The sequence below is a fragment of the Corvus kubaryi genome, unplaced genomic scaffold (assembly GCF_017639235.1).
Source record: "Corvus kubaryi isolate FWS band 111438036 unplaced genomic scaffold, C.kubaryi_AGA036_p1.0 37130, whole genome shotgun sequence".
In the NCBI taxonomy this organism is placed as follows: Eukaryota; Metazoa; Chordata; class Aves; order Passeriformes; family Corvidae; genus Corvus; species Corvus kubaryi.
In genome coordinates, this window is record NW_024581033.1 from 512,279 (window position 1) to 539,656 (window position 27,378).

General features: G+C 49.2%; 2 protein-coding genes across 8 annotated transcripts; one reads left to right on the top strand and one right to left on the bottom strand.

The window, feature by feature from the left end:
* Window positions 1–1,521: 1,521 nt before the first annotated feature.
* On the bottom strand, window positions 1,522–21,267 carry DEAF1 (DEAF1 transcription factor). Of its 7 annotated transcripts, XR_006014900.1 has the most exons (15): window positions 20,690–20,951; window positions 19,811–19,908; window positions 19,326–19,455; window positions 18,324–18,470; window positions 17,390–17,529; window positions 16,712–16,777; window positions 15,709–15,835; window positions 13,685–13,813; window positions 12,796–12,924; window positions 10,777–11,027; window positions 8,898–8,976; window positions 8,313–8,361; window positions 5,597–7,976; window positions 4,989–5,054; window positions 3,277–3,292 (listed from the first exon to the last, which is right to left on the bottom strand). XR_006014900.1 is itself a non-coding variant. In XM_042021292.1 (13 exons), the coding sequence occupies exons 5-13, from the start codon at window positions 17,465–17,467 to the stop codon at window positions 2,092–2,094; spliced, it is 1,041 nt and encodes a 346-aa protein (XP_041877226.1). In that variant the 5' UTR covers window positions 17,468–17,529; window positions 18,324–18,470; window positions 19,326–19,455; window positions 19,811–19,908; window positions 21,183–21,267; the 3' UTR covers window positions 1,522–2,091. The 7 variants fall into 7 exon arrangements, 3 of the variants coding, with proteins under 3 accessions (XP_041877226.1, XP_041877224.1, XP_041877225.1); XR_006014901.1 differs by lacking the exon at window positions 8,313–8,361; XM_042021292.1 differs by lacking the exons at window positions 5,597–7,976; window positions 8,313–8,361; window positions 8,898–8,976; window positions 20,690–20,951 and adding exons at window positions 1,522–2,196; window positions 21,183–21,267 and having other exon boundaries at window positions 3,203–3,292.
* On the top strand, window positions 21,140–27,378 carry TMEM80 (transmembrane protein 80). Its single transcript, XM_042021294.1, is given in 7 exon segments — window positions 21,140–21,454; window positions 21,456–21,512; window positions 21,514–21,544; window positions 23,824–23,840; window positions 25,038–25,131; window positions 25,233–25,325; window positions 26,256–27,378. Coding segments are annotated over 7 exon segments (813 nt in total). The 3' UTR covers window positions 26,462–27,378.

Below are 27,378 nucleotides of genomic sequence, written 5' to 3' on the forward strand. Positions count from 1 at the left end.
GCAGCCAGTGGGACAGGTGATGCTTGTCGCTGAGGCTCGGAGGGGAGAAAAAGAATATTGCAGAAAATTACAGTCTTCCAAGTACTGGTTTTGTATGGGATTGTTGCTTTCCAGGGGGGAATTTGCTTGGAAGCAGAACAGAAGAAGGATGTCTTGAGTGTTCCTTTGACTAAAAATAGCAAATGCTCAGTTTCTCATCAGCAAACAGACTCAATTCCCACATGACTGTACTGTGCATTTCTGAGCTGTCACTTGGTGGGTCGGGGCACGGCTGCCCCAGGTACCGGGGCACCCTGAGCTTTCTCAGGTCCCCGAGAGCTCTAATGACAGCTGAGTCACATCTACTGTTCTGTCATTCAGGGAAGTTGCCCAACACCCTTACAGATTTTTTCCTCTTAAAAGGTGCAGTAAAGCCAGAATTCAGTGACTTAGGCTTGGCTATACCTGGCCAGAAGCTACTGGTAGTGGACGGTGGGGGACTCAGCTGCTGCCCAGTCACCTACACAAGCAGGAGGCCTGGCAAACTAGTGCCCAGTGCCCAGCTCACCTGTCCGTGGAGCTGTGCTCGTCCTGAATCCAGGCAGAGCCCCACTGCTCACACCAGCCAGGCTGGACAGGGATGGCTCTGGGGAGTGAAGCAACAGGAATAATTTCCAACCAGAAGCTGCATTTGACGCTGGAAGTGCAGCTTTAGCACTCCAGAGGTGCTGTTTTGGAGGTGTCTTTGCTGCATCCGAACGCGGGATGCAAGAAACCTTGTAAATGAGCTGCGTTACTGTGGGCTCAATTAAGACTGTCTTCTCAATTAACTGTCTCCACGTTCTAGACAACAGGCAATCAGCATTTAACTGTGAGCAGAAACCATTGCCAACGCTCAAGTATTACTTTGGGAAGCAGGAGTGAGCATTTTGCTATAGGGATGGAAGGAGTTGCCTGTTGTTTCCTTCCCAGGAGTATCACAGATAATTTCTGTTCCCATCCTGCCTCAGTTCCTGCTTGGCTTTCACTGGAAGCACAGCTCCTTCTGGAGGAGCCGCACGCTGTGGCCACCAGCTCCTCACCCTCAATGGCACCACAGTGCTGCCCCCCAGGCCTGCTCAGCTCTGCGTTACGAGGAATAACTTTTCCCAGGAAACAGCCAGGAAGCGACACTCACCACCTGCCACCGACTGCGGGAGCCCCGTCACCTCCCTCCATGGGAGACATGTTTGCAGTGAACAAGGCAAGTAACTCCCTCATTGGTCAGCACATCTCTCATTAGCAGCTCCTAGTCAGGGACAGGACAGCTCCATGTCCACATGTGCTCACCTTGGGCTTGATCCCATCTGATTCTGGTCAGCTGGATGCTATGAGTGACATTCCAGGCACGCCATGGAATAAGGCTGTGCTTCCCTGTGGAGAAAACACCTCCCAAGTAGACAGGGAGTACAGACATACGTGTACCTGTTGGTGCACCCACCTGTGCAGTTACCTGTACCCCAAAGTGCTACCCTGGGAACTAAAGGGAACTGCTGGGCACACTCATGCTTTCACCGCATTTTATTTAACAACATGTTATTTTTCAACTATATTTAACTGGAGACGCTCCAGTGTGTTCCAAATTTGCCCAGCACAGACGGAACACAAGGAAAACAAAAATCCTTTCAATGCCAAACTAAGAACTTGTACTGACTTTGTCAAGGCAATTAAATAAACCAAACAAAGATTCATTTCTCTAACAAGAGGTAGGGAGGCCCTGGCAGGAGGAAGCACTGGCAGATCTTGCAGCACCTGCTTTAGATCCATCTCAAGAGAGATGAGGAGACTGCTGTAATCCACATGGTGGAGGATCCAGTCAGGCAAAGGCAAAGCCTCCCAAAGCCAGTCAGGGCTGGGACGGAAGAGAAAGGGTTCCAAATGAAGTTTTCACAGTCTGTATTATCCAAAGCTTTGGAAGGGGATTGGGAGTAGACAAATGCTGTCACAGTATCAAAAAGTCAATGAAAAATGAGTCTGCTAGTGAGGAGAGTGCTGTTGGCACAGGAGAGACCGTTCCTGCCGGTCGCCGATCCAGCCGGCCCCGTGTGTCCACGAGCTGCAGAGGTAGAACCCTCACACGGTGACCTTCTCCATGACATTGTCTGGGACGTGCACCTCATCCCCTTGCACCGTCACCGTGGCTGACTGGCCACAGATGTGCTGGTGGTCCTTCCAGTCCTGCCAGGGGAGAGCAGAGGGAAAGGCTGTGAGCAGAACAGACCCTTGGAGAAGGGCCCTCACTGTGTGAGAAGCACCTTCTCTCCACGAACCAGACCAGTGATGGAGGGCAAAGGAGCCACGCATTGGATTAGTATAAGAGGTGGAATCGGACTAAGCAGAATGCTGCCATCTCCACACAAACCGAAGTCCAGGATACCAGTGCCAGGTGGAAAATTTACTGAGTCAGAACCTTGACTTAAAGCCTCTCCTGGAGGGCAGCTCATGACACTCAGCGCTCCTGAAGGACAGTGCTGTGCCAGGATCTTAGTTCAGCTAGGAGAAGAGATTCCTCCTGTAACTGACTAAATTCAGGACAGCTGACTCAGCTGAACCACCCAGCAGAGCTGTGACTGGCCATCCTCTGCAAGCAGGGGCCAAGGCTCACTGTAAGGGACTGGTCTGAAACATGACACACAGCAGCTTCCTCCACTGTACTTCACACCCGTTCCCACCTCCCAAGTTCACAATTGTAGAGTCTGTCCCACTGTATCACCTGCAGCCATCACAAATAATGGAAAGGAGAACTATGTCCTCGGTACCATGGTAGGAGCAGTAGGGAAGGAAGGAAGCAGCTCACCAGGACGCAGCAGGAAGGGGCTGTAAAAGTGCTCCCAGCTCCCCACAGTTCCCAGAGAGGTGTCCATGCTTCATTTCTGCTGTTGCTCGGATTTTTTGCATCACCTTTGGGAAGGTGTCCACAAATCTGGGGACCTTCTCTACCCTTTTAACCCTGTCCTGACTTGCAGACCTGCCCCATCACTACAGCCTTGCTGGTGATCGCACTGGCAGCGTGGGTTTGGAATGCCTGACCCACACAAGGTTCTGCTCTGACTGAATGGCTGTGCTGCCCGTTTCTACCTCCGTGCTGACACCCATCAGGTGACAGCCTGAGCTGCCTGGCTGTCCCCAAGGTCACGCAGCCCTGTCCAGGGAACTGAATCCCAAGTCACAAGCAGGCTGATACCTTCCGCTGGCAGAACGTGGAGCAGTAGTTGACTTTGTGGCATCCTGTGCACTCGTTGGTGGCCTCCCGACCGCAGTTGACGCAGGATTGCTGTGGGAAGGGATGGAAAGGGACATGTCACACAGAGACAAACCAGGGGCGTCACCGAGGTGCAACAGAGGTGCTGTGACCGGCTGGAATGCCAGAGCAGTGGGAAAAGCTCCCGTTTTCCAAAATACCCTCAGCACACCAACCCACAACAAACAGGCCCAGCAGCCTCTGGATACACCCTCAGAGACCCACTCTCCTTGCTCTTTTAGCAGGGATCACTTTGGAAAATGGAATGCACCTCTGTTTTCCTTTCTGTTGGGAAGGAAGCTCTCCAAAACTGTGGGTGGACACTGAGTGGTCACAGAAATCCATCTCCACCACCCCAGGCAAACCTCCCTCCAGATAGGTCAGGTATCCATCAGCCAGGTAACTGCAGGAGTCGGGTGTATCCCAACCAGACATGTCAGGCTGTGCACAGGCTGTTGACAGACAAGCTCTGAGTTTATCCCAAATTTAAAGGTTTAAAGGCAGATTTCATTGGTGCTTTTGTTGGGTTCATAAGCCCGTGTATGTCTGAGAGAGAGAGACTGAGGAAGGACAACAGACTGGGAATACAGATGGGACCTTCAGGTAATTTTCCCCTGGTTTTAGAGAGGAAAAAGGGATCTGCTCCTATGTTCCTTGGTCCTTTCCCAGTTATGACTATGTAAGGAGTGTACCAAGAGGGAAACAGGAGTCAAATTAAGAAGGCTCTAACAGGACCAAGGATTTAAATCCAAAAGCAAGGCAAGATAGGATACACAGGTGAAAAATCACACCTGCTTTTTAAGGGATGTTTTTGTGTCTATCGCTTTCATCTTATCTTGGTGACATCAATTAACATAACCTGTATATTTAGGTGGAAACAGCATTGAACTGCCACCAAAATAAGCACTTCACAGAGCATTCCACTTCCAGCTCATTAAACTCCTGACAATTCATTAGCACGTCAGCAGCAGTGACAGGAAGCGTTGCTGGGCTGTGAAAAGTATCGTGGGCTCTTGAGTTCCTCCAGGCTCCTTCTCTCTTTGAGCACAACCACCCCAAAAATCAGTGCTCTGATTAACACCCCTTCTCACACCTTTCCATGTACCTGAAGTGAACAGCTGGTGAGACTGAACTGTGCTTGTGCTCCTGATGTGCAGCTGGGGATTTGGGACACCAAAAATGGCTTAAAGCTGTGATTTGGGACTTGCAAAGCCTGCCCTGAGGGGACACTTGACTGGGGCTGTTTGTAACCTGTACAGCTACTGGAAAATGTGGAAAATACACGGGGCATGGTTGTACCTGAAGATCTGAAAGAGAACTGAGCAACACAGCTCTAAGGGCTTCAGTCATGGGTCCAGAACTAACTCTCATTCCAAAAGCCAGAGGAAATCGTGGAGTTATGAAAACCAGCTGACAGGACAGAAAGGAAGCGAGTTCTCTTCCTGTCGCAGCTCTGTGACAGCCACCCACCAGAGCTGCAGCACCACCACTCAGAGGTGAGGGAGACTGATGAACCTGGCCAGGTGACACTGAAGGAGCATAGAAAACTGCGTGGGAAACGGGAGACACTGCTTGGAGCACTGGCCCTACTAGGAAGGGCTCAGATCCCTTGCCAGAAGGCCAGACACAGAGCACAGGATTCCATAGCAATGACAAAACCTCTGTGTCTTTAAATGGACTGAGACAAAGACCAAAAGGCTCTTCACAACACCAGACATCCCCAGCCTACCTTGATGATGATTTCTGTCTTCCCGTCCACATCCTCTGTTTGTTGGAATAACTGGCTCTGGTATTGCTGCAAGGAAAACACACCAGACGTGTCATTTCCCAGCCAGAGCATGACGTGAGGGGCTGGAAAGGGCGCTGGGATGGAGGCTCCCCACGCTGAGCTGTGTCTGCCCAGCCCCACACTGCAGTTGCAAGAGGACAGGGCGGCCCCTCACTCCTCCCTTCTAGGAGAGGGACACTGTCACCTGATGCGGAGACAGGGCAAGGAGCAGGTTGCCTGAGGTGGCAAACTGCCAGCTCAGTACAGCATGTCCTCCAAGCCCAGCTTCCCACTCCATCCAGCCACAAACTTGTCCTTAAAATGGGGGGTTTAACTGCAACCCCCCCCCACATGGGAACTGGGAAATTGGCACAGGAAACATGAGGAAAATGCCAAGGTAACAGGGACAAGTGGCACATTCCGGGGACAAATTTTGGGTCAAGTCCAGTGATCCTAATCCACTAAGAGGCAAAGGAGTCTGGAGAGAAGGCGCAGCCCAACAGATGGGATTAGGGGGAAAAATACCCAGACAAAATCAACACACCTAAGACTTTAGGAACAGCACTAACCATAACCATTACTCCTCCTTGCAACAGAAGAGTGAGAGGGCTGTAGAACAAGTTGTGACTCCATCACTTCTCTGGAGGTGATGTTCACAGCCTGCTTTGGGCCCGCTTTGGCTGCCTGGCAGAGTCACTTCACATCAGCTCAAGCCCAACCAGGTGCTGCTGTACCTGTTGTAGCAGCAATACACTCAACAGTGGGGGACAGGAGTCCCAAACCAACAACACCCAAACACAATCACAAATTAATTATGTGCTAACCCTGTCTTAAACGTATTTGGAACAGTTAAAAACTCTGAAAAAAGTTGAACCCCATCCTCCAGGCCAAGCAGGTTCATCCAGGAGTTCACTCAACCCATAAGGAGATAAAAGGCTTAATTTACAAGTGTATGACCTGAGAGCACAGTATTTATTCTCCTGTGAAACCACAACCTTCAAAACCTTTATATAACCATGACAGAAATTAAGTTAAAAAAATCCAGGCAGATGGAGGCGGAGGCAGGGAAACTTCTTGCTGTGGCCTGCCAGGGGTGTGATTTGGTTCTGGCCTATTTGACATGGCAATTCCAGCCATGCACCAACCATGGAGAAGGAAAAGGTGTGACAAGAGAGAGGAACGAGCCAGACACATTCAGATCTCTCACAAAAACAGCTCCACAAAACCCAGAACCTCCAATTCCCAAGAGTATCGCTTGCTAGTTTGGAGTACACAAGGCACTGTTTGCTGACCAGAGACATATTTCTTAACTGTCCAACCCTTTTTAAATTAATTTCATACTCTCCAGTCCTGAATTGGTTTAATCCTTCTAAAAAAGCATTCAGATGCCCCAGCTGTTTGCTGATTTAATTTTCCACCTTGCTTTCAAATGAGCAGGGCTCCGGAAGTATCCCTGCTTTACAGAGGGATATTCCAATTAAAACACTTGTCAGATTTCAACACTGATTCTCTTCAATTTATACAGAAAATCCATTTAACACAGCTCCTGAATATCTTTATTATCCCCCAGCAATGCTGGCACAGAATTTGGTGAGCATGTGTAATCTCCCCATCCTAAAGTTTATCTGATATAAACAATGGATTAATGCACACTCAAAAAAATTACACTGCCCAAGCACACCAACACATGTCAGTCCTGTCCTTAAACTCTTCATTTTGGGCCTGATCTGCAAATGTCAAATATCCATTGCAAGAGACACTGAATCTTTGTTACCCCACTCACCCTGAATTCCTAAATGTCTTTCCTTTACCAAAAAATGCAGTAAATCCAACATGGACATACTAACCTAAGGATCAGATACTCAGCTACAACCTAATTATAATTACTAATGATACTCAAGAACTGTTTTCTTAACAGCCACACGAGATTCCACCAAAGCAGTTGTATTTAACTAATCCCACATAAAATGCCGCAATTCGGAAAAACCTTGTAAATATCTCAACATTTCAATTTCTTGCAATATCATGACACATTTTGGAAGTTCATACATATAACATGGTGCTGGAGGGCTCATGGTTTGCTTTTCTTTCAGGATGTCGTTCCCCAGGACTTCTAAGTAACACAAATGTAACCTTACTCAGAGAATCCTAACACTTTGCAAACTTGCGCACGAGCTGTCTGGGAAGGGTTATTTTCATCTGAGGCACAGTGAGGCCAAGGACTTACCCAGGGGCATCAAAATGACTTGTGGGAAAGATGGAAATAAAATTTGAAGGAGGTCCTCAGTCTTGAAATTTGCCCAACAAACCATGACCCTTGAACAAATTTACAGAAATTAGGAAGTGCAAAGAGAGCAACTGAGTGCATGTCAGAACTGCCAAAACACTAAATTATGTGCTAAAACACCTCCCTGCTGGTGAAGCCTTTAGCTCCAGCACTTGGAACAGTTCCTTCAGAAGGGATAAGGATGTCCCCAGCCCCTGGCACAGGGCTGAGATCCTATGAGTAGGGAGGCAGAGTGCAAAACCCTCATGTCAGACACACTTCTGAGCTGCGTGAGTCCCACAAGCACCAACACAGCCCAGTACAGAGCACAGCTCCTGCTATTTAAAGCTAAGGCAACCAAACTGCTGCTTTATGGGAGCAGGACAGCTCATTTGTGATATTTAATGACTCCAAAGCACATCAGATAATAAATATCATACCGAAACACATTATAGTGAGTGATGTGTAACATACAACAAGGCACCTAAGTTTGTGTATCCACTTGGGAACCAGCCTGTTTCTATCAGGTCTCTACAATCCTGCTCTGTACTAAGTCACTCCTCCAGGAAGAGCTGAGTCTGCGTCTCTGTTATCATCTCATCTGTGGTCCAGCCTTGCTCTGCAGCTCTGACACAACGACGCCACCAGGAAAGGTGCCCCCTGTTTGCTCACCCTCGGAAGGTCTGTCAGTGGAACAAACACAAAGTGGTGATAAAGCACCAGTTTCCTTTGTATTAAACTGGTTCAGAAAAAATCCCCCACCTTAAGGGCAGGAAGACCCCCCCCCAATCTGTCTCTCATACACCTTAACTGCCCAAAAAGCCATGGGATCACACACACAGAGTAGGAAAGAGACTCATGTTACAAACCACAAGGAATTTGGGAAAGGCCCTTTGACCAACACAAAAGCAGTGAGCCAATTCTTTGACCTCTAGTGTAATTGCTTCCCTGTATCCAGGAACACAGAGTTTTGTCCAAATATGGAATTCACAAGCAGGAATTAATTCAGAGATAGCTACCTGTGATACTGCCCAGATGGTTCCAGGAGCCAGCACAGCTCAGAATTGTCTGGATGATAAAAAATACCACCATGAGCACACAGTTCTACCAAAATGCACAAGTGTGCAGACCCCATTACACACAGAATGATGAGACACAAGTGCTGTAACTGGGGATGCAGTAGATCCTGGGAAAGGGGTTTTCTCTGGAAACAATCACGTGCTCATCCTTCCCATGTCAAGTCAGCTTTAATCCATACACAGGAGGGATTTTAACTCCCATTCCCAGGACAAGAAGTAACTAGAAGAACATCAAAGAGAGCTGGCTTTGGATCAGAGGGTGTGGAGAAGGGATTGAACAACCATTCCAGAAACCACTGTGAGGATAAACACAAGGGAAGATGCACACAGACTGGAAAAAGAGCAGAGTGAAGTTAAATGAAAGCAGATGTTTATCTCTGAACTGTGCCAAAGCTTCCAATGTTTCAGTGTCCCACACTCTGTGCAGCTTTCCAGCAGCAGCCAGCCCAAACCTGGCCAGCAGCACTGGCACCTGTTCTGCAGGAGGAAGGCAGGGAAGGATTACACTCCCAACATATCACACACCTGCACATCAAGGATGCAGCGTATGGGAGAGTTTAGCAGAGCCCACGTGGCAAAGAATATCAAAGAGGCAGCTGTGGATCTGTGGGAGAGGGAGAGCACATTCAGTATGGAGCCATACTTGGGTGCATACATGAGCTGGTGGTCAGAAGGATCCAAGATCTGTACTGTGCATCAGTTACAGAGAAGAAAAGCAGCGAGAAGAGGGCAGTCGTTGTGGGTAATCCCTGTCCACAAGAGAGAGAATATGGGAACCAGCCAGGGCTCCTGTGAGGCCAGGCAGCCTGCCAGTCCTACCACAGGACTCCTGTGAGATCAGCTTTGCTTGCACAGTTATCAGCAAGACACCTCTAAACGTTACTGCTCATCTTCCTGAGAGGGATCTGTCTGATTTTTACTTATGCCTCAACATATGCTACACATGAGGTGAAAGATTCCTACAGGGGCTGGACACGTTCTGGCAACCCTGTTCAAGGGGCAGCTTCGCCTGGCAGCCCATCAGGGCAGAGAAGGTTTCCACGATGGGGCTGTGAACAGCCCCCGCACCCGCCCGTAGGGCAAATGCCCGGATGCCCGCGAAAAAATGCCCGGGAAATCGGGCTGTGAGAGAAGCCTTAGCACATAAAAGCAGCTAACTGCGACACACCGGGGAGCTTGGGCTTTCTTGGAGGGCTCAGGGGCTCGCTCGGAGGGTCAGCCTGGCCCTTCTTTCCCTCCCCATGCCTTTTCTTTCCTGTGGTCCTGCTTCCCTGCCCATACCTGCTTTGCCCTGCTTCACCGTTTCCGCGAACCAGCTCGTTGCCGTGGCGACCTCGCGCTCCGCCGCCTCCCCGACCGAGCGGCTGCCGCCGCAGCCAGCCACCTCCGCCGCGGCTCCTGCGCCGCCCGCCGCACCGGCCCGCCGCAGCACTAGCCCGTAGCGACCGGCCTGTGGCCGCCGCCCGCACCCAGCCGAGCCCGCAGTCGCAGCCTGCGGCCGCCGCCAGCCGCTCACAAGAGCCGCGCAAGGCAGCTTGAGCCGACGCCGGAGGCACGCTGCTGCTGCTGCTGCCGCTGCTGCCGCTGCCGCTGCCGCTGCCGCTGCCGCCGCTGCTGCTGCCGCTGCTGCCGCTGCCGCTGCTGCTGCCGCTGCTGCTGCTCCTGCTGCCGCCGCTTGAAGATCGTGCCCTGAACCACTGAACGAACGCCGCGGGGGCTCGCTGCGGATTGCAACTCGCACGCTCCGCCTGCTGAGCTGACCCTGACAGAGCGCCGGGGTTCTTGTGGTAACGCTGTCCCTGTCTTCTGTTTCTTTCTCCATCTCTCTTTTCCCCTCTCTGCTCTCTTTTCCATCCCACTTCGGTAGGACACTTACCCTTCTTTATGAAGAAACGGTTCTCAGATATAATATTGTCGCATTTGTACTTTATTTTTGTCGGAGAAGTCTGTCAAGACGACTCCTCCCTGACTCCCTCTTTTACACTGGGACAGAACACTTCCCCATACACTCTGGGATAAGCTGTTCCATATATCCCATCGAAAGCCTCCAACAGGCTCACCTGACAGCAGCCACTGCACTGCTGAACACTCATCAGCTTTCTCAGACCAGGACCCAGTGCCCACATCCCATAAATTTATGGACAGCTGATGGAAGAGCTCAGGATCGTGACACCAAACAGTCTGTACAACCAGCCTGCTGCCCACAGCTCCTGGAATCCCAGAGCACTCTATTCCTTTCCCCATGATACAAATAACTTGGGAAGATCTCTCTCACTAACACTGCTCTCAAGGCTTGGAGAAACAATTTCCAAGACCACTGCTTCAGCCGGGAATTGCTCTGCTCACCAATTCAGCCCCAAAGGTGCCCATGGCTGAGCCCCCTCAGCCCCTGTGGCACAGTTACCTCTTTCCTCTCCACATCAGCCTGGATCTTGGCCTGTGTGACAGCGGCCTCGCGGAAGGAGGAGCTGGCCTGCTTGGCCTGCTCAATCAGAGTCTTCAGCTGCTGTGCTGTGCTGAGCAGGGAATTGACCATCTCCTCCAGGTAGAGCCAGCTCCGCTGCTCCGTCACCTCCAGCCCATTCACCACCGACGGCGACATGGCTTTGGTGGGCGTCGTGGGGGGCACCGCCAGGGCAGGCAGAGAGGTCAACACTGGACATCAGGAACAAAAGAGAATATACAGACAGTCAGGGCATTTCATTTCCATAAAGGGGGGGTGGGGGGGAGTTGGGTTTTGGTTTTTTTCTGTGTTGATTTCTTTCTTAAAACATCGTTTGCAAAATTTCCAATCCAGGAAAGTTTTTGCTAAACAGATCATTCCTTCTGCAACATCAAGTGCAGGTCTGTGCAGAACAAGCCCATGGGCACTCTCAAACCACAGGACAAGAACTCCTCCTGACCTGGATGCTCTGGGAACAGTTAACACCTCCCAGCAATATTGTGGAGAAGCACCATGATGCCACTGTGAAAGCGGCATTCCCAGGAACTCCTCCACCACCGCCAACAACATTTCCTTCAGCCATGGCTAGGTAAGGTTAGAGTAAGTCACTCAGTGACCCAATACTTTACAGAAACATCCTGATGTTCCTACCAAGATGTCAGTTCTCATGTTGCGAACCACAAAACTCAGGCACTGATCCACATCTGTGCTTCCTGAATTCTGACCTTTACATAACCCTGGCCAGACACTGGACTTAACCCCAAACAGTCACCATTACCTCCAAGTGAGCGTATTCCAAACATGCACTTCCCAAAACCATGGGTTGGGAAGCCCTTTAATAACCCAGCAGTTGCTGTGTCACTGAAGCAGCTACTTTTCATATTAGATGTGCATGTACACTGGGAGATCAAGCTATGAGGAAATTAAATGCAGACCCAGGAACTCCACCATACACAGTGTCAGCTCAGCTTAGGTAACATTCCGGGAAGAAATGTTATCTGGCTTTACTTTTCCAAAATGCAATAAATACCATCTGCCATAAAACTCAGTCCAAGACATTCACATCTACCAACACTGACCTCGACATTCCTCACTGAATTCTTTACCAGTAAAAAGAAGGTACTATCAGGCTCAGGGCTGTGCAGACTTCTTACCTCAAAATGTCCTTAATTAAAACAGTAATTTTAATGAATTTGCACACAAGTAGCGTGGAACTATTTGCACTTAGATATGAGTATGAGATAAACCGGTCTTTTTTATCAGTGTCTGTTTGCACAAGAGCCTTTCCCACTCTCCATTTCCAGCACAATATTTATCCCTGCATGCCATTTGATAACATATCAAACAGGAATTACTTCCGATTCCTCATTTTGGCACAAGCACCTCAGGCAAGCGAAAGTATTCACCGGGGAAAAAATAATCAATGTTTAATTAGTAACATCAAGATCTGACTAAGTCTTAACACAAGAAGATCTGACTCTGGAGACCAGGAACATCCTGTGCTGGTCCAAATAAATAAATAAATAAAGGTCATACAGAGGGGATTGAAAACTGACACCAAACCTGCCCAGAAGTACCTCCAGCACGCACCACTGGAGTCATAAAGCCATGTGAGGATGTCTAGAAAAGCTTCTATGACATGATTTTAAAGGGGTTCATTCTCCTCAGACCAAACACTAAATAAATGTTCAGCCACAGAGCCCAAAGAGGACAAAAGCCCGGAAGCAAGAACTTTAGGGAAGGCAGGGAATGCAAGATGACTCACGATGCAGAATCACAGCAGCTGCCTCCGGCAGAACCAACAAATCAAAGTTCCCAATAAAGAGTGACAAACTTCCCACAGAGTGGAAACATGCTTGTCCAAATCTTAGTAACTGTAAAACTCACAAGCAAAATAGAGCAAAGTTTAATTTTCTGCCCTAATCTGCCCTTTGCTGAGAAAGATGTGAAGAAATTCAAGCACAGTGAGAGCAAACATACCGATTTTCGGATGAGATGTTGGCAGTGCAGCCTCAGGGAAAGGTGAGATCTGGCAGTTGTCCTGGTAACTGGGATAGTGAGGCTCTGGATGAGACACTCGGCAAGGCTGCTGGACGTTGGTGTCCTGAACTGCAGGAGAACAAGGGCCATGGGAATCACTAACACACCTCGCAGGTGGTTCTTATGCTGCTTTCACCCCCATTTCTTTACATTTTATACAAGTTCCTCACTCTGTGGTAATTCCCAAGGGTTGGAAATGCGAAACAGCAGCATGATCTCTCACAGTCAGCAAGCAAGGAAGCCTGGTTCTGGCTCCACCATGCTCTGCTTTCACGTTTAGAGCCACAGGTTCCTTGGTTCCCTCCCACACATTGAAATATCCACGATCATATCCACGATCATCACAGGGCTCCAAACTCCGGTTCTCGGAGCAGGATCATTCCCCCAGGAGAGCTCACAACCCAAAGCATGACTCAGATTGAGAGAACTGAAATGTATGTCATGCATTTATATTTTGTTTGATTTTTTCTGGCATTTTTCACTCAGTTTCAACCCTCACCTAGTATGGGATTTTTTTTTTTTTTGGTAGTATTTTAGGTTAAATGAGGAGTAAAGAAAAATAAATTACAGAGATGAACATAAATCCCAGGAACTCAGCAGAGGTGAACACTAGCAGCTGCCACACCTGGGCAAAGTTTCTCCTTTGGTGCAACTGCTAGGATTTCAAGCTGCTGAAATGACTCCACAGGAAGGACAGTGCCTTACGGAGTGGCTCCCTTGAGAAATAAATCCTTTGTGTTGCATTCAAAATGTTCCTTCCTCCAGCAGTGGGCATCCAACCCTCTTTTCCTCCTCCCCATGGCTGTCTGGGAGACGCCTCAGCTCTTACCAGCGGCTCCAGTGAAAACATCCCCCTGTGCCGGGCTCTCCGAGATGATGGCCGTGGCCTCCACGGTGGACGCCCGGTCGAAGGTCAGTGCCCCGGAGGTTGTGATCTGTCCAGAGGGAGTCACGGTGACTGAAAACATTAAAGCACGTTCATAATTAACACTCAGCATGGAGGACACACCCGTCCAGCTGTTGATATCCCTGTGCTGCACCATCCAAGCTCAGGGTACTCACAGACCACCAGCCTGGGATAACCCAGTTTGGATCACGCCTGTGACCAGTGCGGTTGGAAACAGGAATAAAAGCCCCAAAGGGCTTCTGAAGGCTCTACTGTCCTTCCAAGGCTCTGGGGGCACGAGGCCAAAACATTAATTTACAACCTAACACCTCCCAAATCACCACCTTTTCAGTTATTTTACGAACCATAACTTAGCACCTCCCATAAAGGTTCAGTGATGTCACATACCCCATCAATTTGTGGCTGCTTTATGACAATTTTAGCAAGAATGATTGTTGCTACTTAAATCAACATAACAACCTGTGGACTACTGCTAATTCCATGACATTCCAGAACAGTTTTAGCTGTTTACCTACACAAAGTGATAGAATGTGCTTGGCCAATGCAAGGAACAGGGCACAAAATCCTTCTGGATAATTACACCTCAGTGGCTTCAGAATGTTTAAAACCCTTTTTAGAGAGGATTATTTAACTGGCACCATTAATTGGTGATGGGCTGATTCTGTGGCACACAAAAATTAAATTTTAAAATACGGTAGCTACAAATTCCTGGCTGGTGAAATATGTGGCCACCAAAACAAGAAGGTCCCTCTCCCAGTGCCAGCATAAGAGAACGAGCAGCCTCACAGCACCTCACAGAACAAACCAATACAGATTAAACCTATCTGGGGCCTAAAAAACCCAAAGCCACTGGGTTTCTGCCTCTGCAGAATCCTTGCGTGTTTCTCCTCCTACTGCTGCTGATGATCTAATCTTACGGGTTTTGTTATTTTTTTACATTTCTGTTGCTTCCTCCTCAACTCACTTTGTACTGTTACTGTCCAAATGATGCCAGTGTGCCAAGAGCAGGAGGACACATGGATGTGACGGGGGATGTGTGAGCTGGATCAGCTTGCAAATTAATTCCTGTTCTCACACAGATGGTTTGCCAATCAAACCAGTAAGTAACAAAGTGCGTGCTGAATGTTGGAGAGGGATGTGCAGATCAAAGCATCACCTTCTGCCTCCTTCATTAACAACTTTCAGGCTGGGGGTTTCGTTCCAGCTGCTTCCAGATGTTTTTTCTACGTATTGCAAGGAATAGCAAAAACCTTGCTCCAGTTTCTAAGGGACACAAAGAAGCTCAGGGGATGGAATGGGGATTTCTGCAGAGCAGAGAAGAGCCAGCCTTCCCCAAAATCTAATTCCAGCAGGAAATTTCCCAATTGTTATTTGTGAAAAATCTACCTGAAATCCACTATGGATCCAGGCCAGGACTCCGTAGTTCTCCCCCCACTGAGAGCTAGTACAGGGGGCAATATAATCATAGACTATAACCATACAATCCTGGAATGCTTGGGCTTCAAAGGGACCTTAAGGTCATCTCTTTCCACCACCCTGCCATGGGCAGGGGCATCTTCTACTAAGCCAGGTTGCTCCAAGCCCCGTCCATCCTGGCCTTGAACACTTCCAGGCATAGGACATAATCCAAACCTCTCTCAGCACAAAATATGAAACCTACTGTTCACTGCACAAGCATGTCATGATGCTTAAGCCTGAGTTTCCTGGAAGTCTAGAGCTGCACTTTTTCCCATTCAACTTGTGTCCAGATGTGGCAACACTGCTACTTTCTGTAAAATAGGAAGTGACACTGAGCCAATAAAACCATCCAATGAAAAAAATGTGACCAAAAAAAGGACATTTTTCTCAGTTGGACAGTTCCAAGGAGCCACTAACAGACATAAAACACCTAGTGGGGCAACTCTCCAAAGAAAGGGAGCAATTTTTACCAGGAGAAAAGAACCTACACGTAGTTGCAGCAGTGGCTGGAAGCAGAGTGATGTTTTTGGAGCAATTCTTCTTCACTGGAGTTGCAGGTATTTCATTTTCTTTTTTCCGCCTTTTATATGGCACAAAGAGTCGTATAGGGCCGCTCTGGGCAGAACAACACCGGAAAGAAAATGAAAAGAAAAAAGGAGAAGGCATTAGCTGAGGCACCTCTTTGAAGACTTTGGGTTTACTCTCATCTTTCCAGGAACAGCAGCACGGATCCCCATGGATGATGTGTGGTTTGCAACAATTGACCAAAACACCTGAAAGTTTTCCAAACAAAAAGAACTTTGGAAAAAAAAAAAGTTAAACCCGGCTCCCTCCATTTGAAGAGGCACAAATTCAACCTCTTCCCACTATTATTTAAGGAGTAGAACTGGGCAGATAATCAGCTGCTGGCCAAAATGGTGGAAAGAAAAGAGAAAAGGAGGGAGGAGAAGAGAGGAAGAAGTTCCAGGCTAGGAAACAAGCACATGAGTCAGTTCTTAGCAGAAAAGAAAGGCAAAGCACCAGCTCAAGCTAAAGTCTTCTGCTTTCAGGACTTAAACCTCACTTTTGAAACAAAAAAACCAAACCCCAAATCAACTAAGCAGTTTTAATATGATAATATTGATCTGTCATAAGATTATGATGTTACTTCTTTACAAAAATATTTTTCCAAATCAAAACATTGTGAAATTTGAGTGAAAAATCACAAATAGCATTGACATCCCCAAAAGGCATTTTGCATAGATATATTAATTAGGAGAAAGAAAATAAGAAAAAAGCAGTATGATCCAGTTTTACTGAGGCTGTTCTACAATAATGCCAGCAGTTCCTTATCTCCTTTCTCCGTGGGGCAGAGACACTCACGTGTCAGGGCACTCAATTCCCAGGACACCCATTACCTGCTCGCCCAAGGGCTGCGGCAGCTTGACCGGTTAGTTTTTCCAACAAAAATAATTAGTTCCTAAAGTAATGGATGTAAAGCCCCCCACTCACCAGTGTCATGTCATCACAGCAAGCGGCACAAGTACACGAGGCAGCGTGGGGATTTAAAATCCCATCCTGGAATCAGAAGTGACCAGTTCAGCATGAGAGTCACCAAAATCACCCAGAGCACACCTTGATCCTGCTAAAAAATGTGGATGGCTCCCATAGTGGTACCCATTCCCTCCTGGATGCTGTACAGTAACAGAGAGGCCAGTTCACCACACCAGAGCAATGGGGTGAGAGGGTCAGAGGAGAGCAAAGGAAAACCAAACCTTTTCCACACCCAAATGCCAGGAAATATGAATTTGAAACTTGATTTCTGCCCAAACAGAAACTGTCAGCCTAGTGGCAATGCCAAGTTCTCCAGGAGACTCAAATAAAGGACCCAAATAATGGATGGTGAAAGTGAAGAATATGTGTCAGGCAAAGACACGGAAGGAGATCAGGTTACTGAATTACAGTATCATGGGTGAGAGCTCAGTTCCTGTGGCACAGCTCAAGGCTGGGCTTCACCCTGCAGAAACTCTTTCCAGTATAAGCAGGATTCCCAGTGTGCTATTTGAGACACACTGAAAACAATTCCCTACGTCACTGACTCTCAACCAAAGCGAGCGCTGCTCCTGCGCCATCAGCACCTGGCGCCAGCTGCCCCTTCCTGCAGAAAGGAGGGAGCAAACTTAACCTTACGTGGATAAGGCACTGCAGGGGCCGCCCGGCATAGCGGATGCTCCTCTTCCAGTCCTTGCTGCTGGCTCGCCCTGCCATGGCTTCAAACTCCGTGGGGCTGTACCAGTTGTCCCCTTGCTTAATGCACCTGCCACGGCCTCCTGAAGTAAAGCACCACAACACGCTGTTAGTCCTGGTTAAGGATAATTTTGCCACTTCCCTGAAGAAGAAAATATGGAAATTGCTGGACAAAATAGCAGTTAATCTGTGAGAACCACCAAATCTGCCCATTGGCTGCTTCCCATTGCTCTGAGATAACTATGTCCATTTATTATCATGGCTGTGACAACGACTGGGCATGGTCAGAGCTCCAACTCTGGGCCTCAAAAGGCTATAAAAATTACTCCTCCACATGAAAGAGAAGTCTTTATTGGATAAACACCACAAATTTAAGTCTTTCCTCAATTTGCACTTAAATTTCTGATCTTTTTTGTGTTGAAGAAAACTTTCTGTCCATGAAGCAAGCACTGCACTGGGCAGCCAAGCTGGCTGGCAATTTCTGCTGCTGCTTCCCCAGCTTCCCCACAGGGATAAAAGACAAGAGGAGGAGCTCAGGAGCCCCGTGAAGAGACAAACTCTCTATTCGCATTCCAGCAGGGATTCTTCAGAGCTTTGCAGAAACACAAGTCTACTCATGAGACAAAAATTAAGAGGAGTCGGCCTGTTGCTGAGGAGACACACTGCATGGCAGCCTGGATATTTGCAGGCTTAAGAAAAAGTTAAAAAGCCTCTGAAGAAAAAGCAAAACAAAAGGAAACAATAATATCAAAAGGAACTGGGCTGGCTTGGAAATTCTCTTGGCTTTTTTCCTCTCATGATCAGCCCTTAAGAGTAGCCTGATTAAAAGAAGAGTACAGAAGGAGCTGTGCCACTCCTCAGCCTGGGTGGCAGTTACCTGAGCCGAGCCTGTTCTTGTACAGAATGCCACTGATATTCCGACACCGCACCGGGAGCTCGTTCTCATACACAGACGGGTCCCAGTTGTACTTGGTTCCGCTTTTCCCCTGGACGGCTGTCAAAGGGGTAGGAGGAGACTGTGGTCCTTGGAGAAAAGAGAAAAGAAAGGTGACAGCAACCAAAAGGCAGAGTGGCTGTTCCATCCCATGCTCGGCTGGGTGATATGCCAAGGGGTTGACTGGAGCAGCTGGAACCCCCCCTGCCACAACGGAGCAGCCTGAACGATCCGAGAAGGGCTGGTAATTAAGCAAAGAGGACCTGAGGAAACAGGCTCTAATAGGGAATTCATGCTGAGATTGTGACCTGATCCTTACACCACCTGTAAGCCACGGCGTAAGGAGCTGGCTGGAGATTCTCCTTCCCAGAGCACATCCTGTGGGCAGTTTTAGAGCACTGAAGGTTTGCTGTGCCATCTTGTGGGCAGCAAGGAAACTGCCAGGCAGCCCTGAACAAAACCTCACCAATAGAGACACTGAAGTATCAGCCAGTGACCTGAATGGACATGAAAATGTGGTCCAGGAGCCTTGGAAAGAACACGTGCAGAACTGGGACACTAGGATTTTTATTACCCATGTTAAAATGATTCGTGTGCCCTTGGGGGTGGGATGGGTGTAGAAAGCCCAGTAGCAAGGCAAGGTTTTTCAAGCAGCTTCTTTGCCAGGATTAGGGCAAAGAATGAGGAAATTAAACACATTTCTGACAGGAAAAAATTTTAAAAAATAATAAGCATTCTTGTACTCCCAAGAAAAACACAAAATACTGTGTGAAGACTTGGTATCTTAAAGGTCTTTTCCAATCTGAACAACTTTATGGTTTTAAGAGAGGGCAAACTATCGTTATAATATTATGCACATATTTTTAGATTCTAGAAAGACAATTAGGGGGGAGAAGAACCCATCCCTCTGGGAGAGTGACCCACCACAAGCAGACTGTCTTATACCTGGTGTGAGAGGTGCCGAAGGCCCCTTGATCCCGGTGGTTTCGACGATGCTGCCATCCGTGTGCACCACTATCAGAGTGGCTTTTTCAGGGTTCAAGCTGTCACCAATTTGGAGGGCTGTTCTCCCAGACTACAGAAGAAATAAAGAGTTTAAATTGATTAAAATACTTCAACACAAATAGATTTCAATAACCCACAGAAACCCAAAGTTCCAATCAGTATGGCAGTTATTAGGTCAATTTTTGAGTGTTCGGACAAGCAAATTCAAAGATTTCATGTTCCAGGCCATCAGTTCTGTTACAAAATGAGTACGCGGGGGTGGAAAGGTGAAAAAGCTAAGAATAAAACCCCTGTATGTCCCCCAGCTAATGAGTTTGTGGCTTAAAGCCTGGATGTTACAATGAAAACAAGTCTTCGACCTTACTACAGCTTTTCATTTACCTGAGAAACTTTGTCAAGGCCCTCAAATGAAAGGACGGACTTACCAACACATGTCCTGAAATTGAAGCTGCATTGGCCACAGATGTGGTGAAAACATTGTCTGCAGAGGCCCCCACGTTGGCTACTGTCACTGTGGTGACTTCTGGAATGTAAAACAGGGTTAATTTAATGTTCTACTGCATGCAGAGAGCCCGATGAACAGCTGAACAACAACAAAAAAGTTCCTTCTTCCTTCCTACTCGAAATTAATTTTATTTTTCATGGCACCTTTGTTATGAACACAATCATTCTAATTTTTATTCATCTCTGAGTTCAACAGGCTTTAACCTCCTTGAAACCAGGGCAGTCACTATCAGCATGTGATGAACTAAGGGAAAAATAAGTATTGCACCTATACTAGGGATACTCCGAGCTGCGGTGCTTTTATTTAAACAGGGGCGACGGGCAAACATCAGGATAAATTGAACAACTAACTGACTGCCTCTGTCACGTATTAATTCCAATGGTGCCATGACCTGTGCGCTCCGTCCAGTTAAGAACTGCCCAAATTTACAGTCCAGCGTTTCTGTGGTGTTCAGCGCTTGGACTGGCTCGAACCTCTGGGTTTTCACGTGGGGTGAGGGTGAAAGAATAACTCCGGAGACACCCGGGCGGGCGCCGGGCTCTCTGGGCTCTGCGGCACCGCAGTTGGGCTGCACCACCCTGCGTGACCCGGGCCCCGGGGCCGTGTGGCTCAGGTGCACGGGGCGGCTCCCGCCCTTTACTGTGTGTGAAGGGGCGGAGTGTGGGATTCGGTGAGGGGGTGGGAGCGCTCCCTGAGGGAGCTCGCTGTCGTCCCAGCCCGAGCCCCGGGGGCTGTGTGGGGGCAGGAGGCCGGGCTGGGGGAGCCCCGGGCGGGCTGAGGGAGCGCTGCCCGCCCTGACCTGCGAAGGCAGCGGCGGCGGCGGCCTCGTCGGCGCTTGGCATTGGCGGTGCTCCCATCTCGATGTGCTCGGCGTCTGCCGCCATCACCGTTACCGCCTCCTCCTCCTCCTCGGGCTCCGCCTCCCCCTCCGCTGCCTGCGGTGGCTCCTGCTGCTGCCCGGGTCCCGCAGGCAAGCCGAGCTGTCCGGCGGCCGGGTCGCCGTCGCTGTGCTCCATGCGCAGGGCCGGCGGTGGCCGAGCCCGCCCCGCCGCCCCCCCCGGGCGCGCCTGAGGGGGGCCCTGCGGGCGGGTGGGGGGGGGCCGGCGAGCCGAGCGGCGCCGAGTCTGCCCGAACGCTGACGAGCCGGTTCGGGGCCTTCCGACCGACTTCCGATGAGGCCCGAAGCGGCCCGAGCCGCTCGGGCCCCTTGCGAAGGCGGCCGGCGCGCGCGCTCCCTGCCGGCTGGCCAATGGGGCGCGGCCGAGTCCGCGCGGCGCGGCCCGAAGCGGTACCTGACGGATCGGGTGAGACCCGAGCCCGCCCGAGCGCGGCCGAGTTCCCGAGCGGTGCGGCCCGGCGAGGCGAAGAGTCCCGAGCGCGCTCGAGCCGTTTCCGAGCTCTGCCGAAGGCGGTAGCGAGGAGCGCCGATGTGTGCCGAGTCCTCTCCGATCGCACCCGAGCTCCGATCGCCGGCCCGAACGGAGACGCCCGAACGGGCAGCGCCCGAATCCGCCCGAAAGAGACCGAACCGGGCCGAACGCTCCGATCGCGCCCGAAGGCGGGTTGGGCGGGGCGAGCGGCCGCGCGCGGCCTGCCGGGACGGCGGAGGACCGGCGGGCGGGGCGGGGTGCCAAGATGGCGGTGCCGAGCCGAGGTGAGCGGTGTCGCGATAGCGGCGCGACAGCGGCACGACAGCCCTTTCCGGGGCACCGGGGAGGGCTATCTCCCACCGTGCTAGAGGTCATGTCCCCCTCTTGCAGGGGACATGACTAGAGCGAGGCGGGGCCGAGGTCGAGCCCAGCCCCGGTGGCATATCGCGACAGCCCCGACACGCTGAGGCAGATCCCGGTGGCGCGTGAGCAGAGCCTTGGCGCATGTGCGGGCTGAGGAGGCACCTTGACCCCGGGAAGGACGCTTTCCTGAGACCGAGAGACGCCGCATAAAAATCCACATTTTTGCTTCAAATTAGGAACTGCTGGGATCCAGAGGGGAAAAAATTCATCCTTAGTGTGGTCAAAATCATTAATTTCCAAATCTTTCACAGAGGTCAAAGTTTTTTCCCAAAAATGTAAGTTTCTGCCCTGAGTAGATATGGGTGGTTTAGAAAATTTTTGCCGAATTCGTAAAAAAAAAAATTGTAATCCCAAGTGTGCAGTGAGGTGCTCTGGGTGATGTTCACCACAGCTGCTGCCTTTAATACAGTTTTATGTTAAAAATGAAGCCATTTTGTTAGAAAATGGGCCATGCTCCACCTCAAATCCCCATTGTCAATGTCACTCACTCTAAAATCAGCATCAGCCTGGATAAATAACCATAATACGTAAGATTTTGTTGGGTGAAGCACTGAAATGATATACTCAGGTGGTTTAATAATCCCTCTTGACTCCAGAGTCCCTCTCCCGGGTGTGCTGTGGGGTTTCAGGGTTTATCCCTGAATGTCCCGGTCGCTCTGGGGGAGGCAGCACATCCTCAGGAACAGTGGCTGCCATCCCAGCCTGGAGCGGCTGCAGGAGGCTCACTGCCCTCTCCTGGGAAAGGATTAAGGAGAGTTCAGATACAAAGCTGGGGAACTGCCCTGAGGGAATTCACTCAGAGTTGCCTATGGGAATTGTATGACTCCAACCATCATACAATTCAGCATCAGTGGTGTAGCTGCACTTTTGGATATTGAATGAACGTGGAATCCTGGAATGGTTTGGGTTGGAAGAGACCTTAAAGCCCGTCCAGTGCCACCCCCTGCCAGGGCCAGGGACACCTTCCACTGTCCCAGGCTGCTCCAAGCTCTGTCCAGCCTGGCCTTGGGCACTGCCAGGGATCCAGGGGCAGCCACAGCTTCTCTGGGCACCCTGTGCCAGGGCCTGCCCACCCTCACAGGGAAGGATTTCTTCCATTATCAGAGCCATTCTCCCTTGTCGTGTCACTCCTAAGTAACAGGATGAGTTTTGGAGCCCCCAGTCCCAGTACAGAGAGCTGAGAGGAGAGGATCAGGTCCAGGAGACATTTCAGGTCATGGACACGTTAATCACCTAAAATCATGTGCCTGTTTCCACTGTGTTCCCAAACTGGACACCTTAATTAGCTGCCTGGAGTTAGGGGGAATTAATTTGGGCCTAAGTGCATAAAAATCTGAGGTGAAGAGGACATTGACTTCAGGAATCCGGGGATGAGGATGGCGGCGTGACAATGATGAGCTGTCCCTGAGCAGACAGATGAAATGGCCTTTCACAGGTTTTACTCTCCCTGGAACAGAAATCCCAACTGTGTCTCAGAGAGGCTGAGAATATTAATGAGGAACTCAAGAGGTGCTCCAGTAGGTCGGTGCTGTCATGTTGCATGGCAATTTTATGTGATTTTTTCAGAAAATAATAAGAAAGTGAAATGTGTTGGTTGGGTCATTGGAAATACTTGGTTTGATTCCTGTGGGCAGTCAGAACACACTGAGGTTGGACGTGGAATGACTTTGTGAAGGGTTGGACTGGTTTGGACAGATGACATTTGGAGGGATGGTATTTAGAGGAACCCTGGAGCTCTGTGTTCTCCACAAACTTTCTCACAATTTACAAGCAAATGGTCCCTTCTGGTTCCCATGTTCACCTCCTTCCTGCATAGTTAGAGGGGATGAAGTGTCATCTGCTGGGAAAGGACAGGATGAACAAGTTCTGGGTAATGCCTGTGCACTCCTTCAGGCTTAGAAAGAGCCTAAAGTTCCTCACTGAAAGTGGCTTTTCCCAGTAGGGATTTCCCCCAAATTGTTTTAGGCTTCATCTAGGTGAAAAGGTTATTTTTGGAACCTGAGCTCCACTATCTGGAAAACAATAAATGTTCCTGGAAGGTGAAAAAAGAGATTCCTCCCAGCATTTAGATACCATTGTTAGAATGTTTCAGGATTTAGACTTATTTTCTTCTCTTTATTTTCTCCTTCTCCATGCAAAGGAAGAACATCAGAGATTGTATCCTTTCTGTACCACTGCTCCCTGCATGCGGGAATCCTCAAGAAGGCTGCCTCAAGTGGATTCCTATCTTCTCCCCAGTAGCTCTGCACAGTGCTGGGGCTGTGCTCCTGAGCTTTCCATCAGCGTCATCCACAGGAAGCACAACCCCATTGCTTCCAAGGGAAGATGTTTTGTGCAGGTTTAGCTGGGATTTGGCCCTGATGGGCTCCTGCTCCTGCAGAAACCCCTTTAGCCCCCCTGCAGTCATGACTTAACTCATTTTCTTAGGAAAGGAGGCTAAAAATTGCATATATGGACTGCTGGACACACCCCCGGCATCACAGCTCACAGACAGCTGACACAGCTGACAAGAGGTAGTAAAAGCAGCTCTCAGTAGTAACTTCCTCCTCTCTTACGGTAAGTCACCCCACCTTTACTCCTGCCAAGATCCAAGTAACTTCCTAGGAGGAGACACCCTTGGCTCTGGAGATTTCCATGCTTAGAACCTATCTAGTAATTTTTTGCTCCACCTTCCTTCAACTGGAAAAACCCCAAAACCTGGTTCTGTGTTAATAAAATGAGCTGCTCTGGGAACTGGAATCCATCCATGGTGCGTGGGTGGGTTTAGAAACGGGATGGGCAGTTCCTGTAAAAGATGCCTGGGCTGACCCTGCTTGGAGATATTTGTAGGATTTGAAACGGGCTGGGGGAAAGAGGGGAGTGAATTAAGGCTGTTTCTTAGGAATTTGCATCTCAAAGCTGAGCTCAGACAGGTATGGAGGACAGCTTTTCCATGCTGTGGGGACGAACAAGGCCTGGCTGCTGCACAGAGCCACCTCCAAACACAAGGTTGATGGAGTGTGCCAACTCTCTGTCAACTTCCTTAAGGCTGACTAAGAGGTCAGTAGAAGTAGTCTGGGGCAATGTACATATGCATCCCCCCCACTTCCTCAGGCTAATGGGTGCCCCACTACAGACCAAATAAAATTCCTTTAAAAAGGAACTAAAGCCAAGCCTGAAACAGCAAGCTTTTATCCCAGCCTGTGGTGTTTGCAGCCTCAAGTTCCTTCCTGAACCCTCCCCATAGGCCAGGCATAGCTGAACCATTCAGTATGGAGAGAGAGTGCAGTATATTTTGGGGTTACTGGGAAATGGTGATTTTATGGAATAGATCCCACCTCATCACTATGAGAAATCCTTAACAACAGTTCTCAGCTGTCATCACTTCCCTTACAGATCCTGCTTTATGTAAATGGGATTTATTACATCTTCTACTTCCTGGCAACTCTTGCAATGATCATTTTCAAAAGTAAGTCGTAGGTATTTTCCGCAGAGCAGGCCGTGCCGATGCACAGCTGGGCTTTGTCCTGCTGTGTTTTCCTGCTTTATTTACTCTGGTTTATTCTCCAGGTCAAGTTTTCAGTTATCCAGATGATTTTTTGGCTCCTGATCTTGCTGTGCTTTTCCTTTTGGCCATTCTGGAAGTGCTTCGATTGTACTTGGGTAGGTCATGTTATCAGTGCACCTGGATTGTAATCTGTAAACATGAATCATTTGGAAATGGAGTCTGTTAGTTGAGCAGATATTTGGAGACCCCTACACCTTTCCTTTCACTCCTGAGGACACCTGCAAGCACCACCAACACCTTCCTGTCACTAAGATGGAAGGGCAGGAAGGGCCTCCTGACCCTGTCCAGAGCATGCTAAAACTTCTTCAAGTCCAATTTTTAAAAAACCCAAATCACCATTAAAATCTGCTCAATATTCCCAAGACATCTATGCACGGTGAGGCTCTTGAATCAATCTGAGTGTCTTTAGGGGTGGATTTGTTCTGCTGCCTTAAAGCTCTCTGCGTATTTGCTTGGAGCCCGATCCATGAATAAAGAAGCAGGTTTCAACTCTAATGTAGTTAAACACCAAAATCTACTGAGCTGAGCTTGGAAATAAGCTGCAAGGAAGAGAGAAGGACAGCTTCTCCACAATGACAGTCATTTGAAACAGGAATAGATTAGCAGGGAATAAGACTTGAAAATGAGGATTGGACTCCTGGAGTGCACCAAGGTCACCATGTGTGAGTGCGGGGCTGGGGGCTCAGGGAGGTTGAAGATGAGTGCTCAGAACGGTGCAGCTTCAGAAGTGATTCTCTGTGGTAAGAAGAGGTGCCCTGGCTGTGACTATCAACTGATGAGCTGGTGGCTCTCTTGTTTAGATTAACCTTGGTTCATTTTCCTGTTTCGAAATGGATTGTCTTTGGTGTTGGGTTTGTTGTTTGCTGGCAGAGCCTTGATTTAGGCTGGTATTTCAATGTATTTTGAGCTTTTTTAGGACTCGGTAAGAGCAAGGTCCAGGGCCTTTTTTGAGCAGAAATCTTCTCGAGTTACAGCTTGAGCTCTTGTCAGAACAAATCGGACCTCTGGTTTCTGTTTCCTTGCAGGTTTCAAGGGTAACCTGACAGAAGCAGAGGCCCCGCTGGGGCTGAGCCTGGGGCTCACGGTGGGCAGCGTGGTGCTGTGCGTGTACCTGCTGCTGTGGCAGACCTACGTGCTGTGGGCAGACGTGCTCCTCAACGCGGTGCTGCTCTCGGCCTACGGGCTCGAGTCGGGGCTCAAGGTCATGGCCATCGCTGCCTTTGTCAGCTGAGCCTGGCCCCTTCCCACAAGCCTGCCACACATTCCTTCTCTGAAAGAGTGGGGCTTCACTTCCACTATTGAATTCCTTTGTATATAAAAACCCTGTAAAGCTTCTCTCTGTTTAAATTAGAAGTTTTGGGGACAGAGGCGTCCTGCCCAGCAGATGTGTGACGCTGTCCCACCGTTGGCTTATTTATGGGCAAAGGCAAGGGATAAATCAGCAAAACCCATCATGCTCTGGCATTCACCAGGGATCAGTACTAATTACCCACTCCTAACACAGGGTAGGAGCCAGTGCTGCTGGCATGGTGGGAGTTTTCATGGCACAGCAACAACATGCAGCCCAAGTGACACAGAAATGAATCAGGCCAGGGCTCACTTGTGCCTTGCCACGCACACGTCCATGTTTGAGGGCACAGCTGCTCTCCTGCTCTCATTTGTGTTTCTAGACCTCAGTGGTAATTTCCCTGACTTTAGTAGGGCAGAACCTGATGTATCCCAGTCGGGGAGAGTGGAACTGGGTTTTGTGCATACCTGGAGAGCCAAGCCACAAGGTTTGGCAGCCAATTCTTACTGACACACTGCGTGAGGGGATGTTTGGTTAAACAGGATGGCTTTTAAATTAACAAAACCATTCACCATTCATTTTCCCTTCTGTCCTGTTTAAAAGTCCAACAGCATGTTGGCAGGCTTATTTCTGCTTGGTGTTAAATGTGCTTATTTCTGCTATTCTGCAAAAATTACTACATTCAAGCCTGTCTTTTACCTTCTAACTGGTGCAAGTGCACAGTTTTTTACTGTATCAAAAATATATGTTAATGGAAAGCTTTGGGAGTTTCTGGGTTTTTGAAGAAGCCGATTTTGTATTCAGAATTTCCTATTTTTGTATTTATTTATTCATTCAAATAAATAGTGGTTTAGATCTAA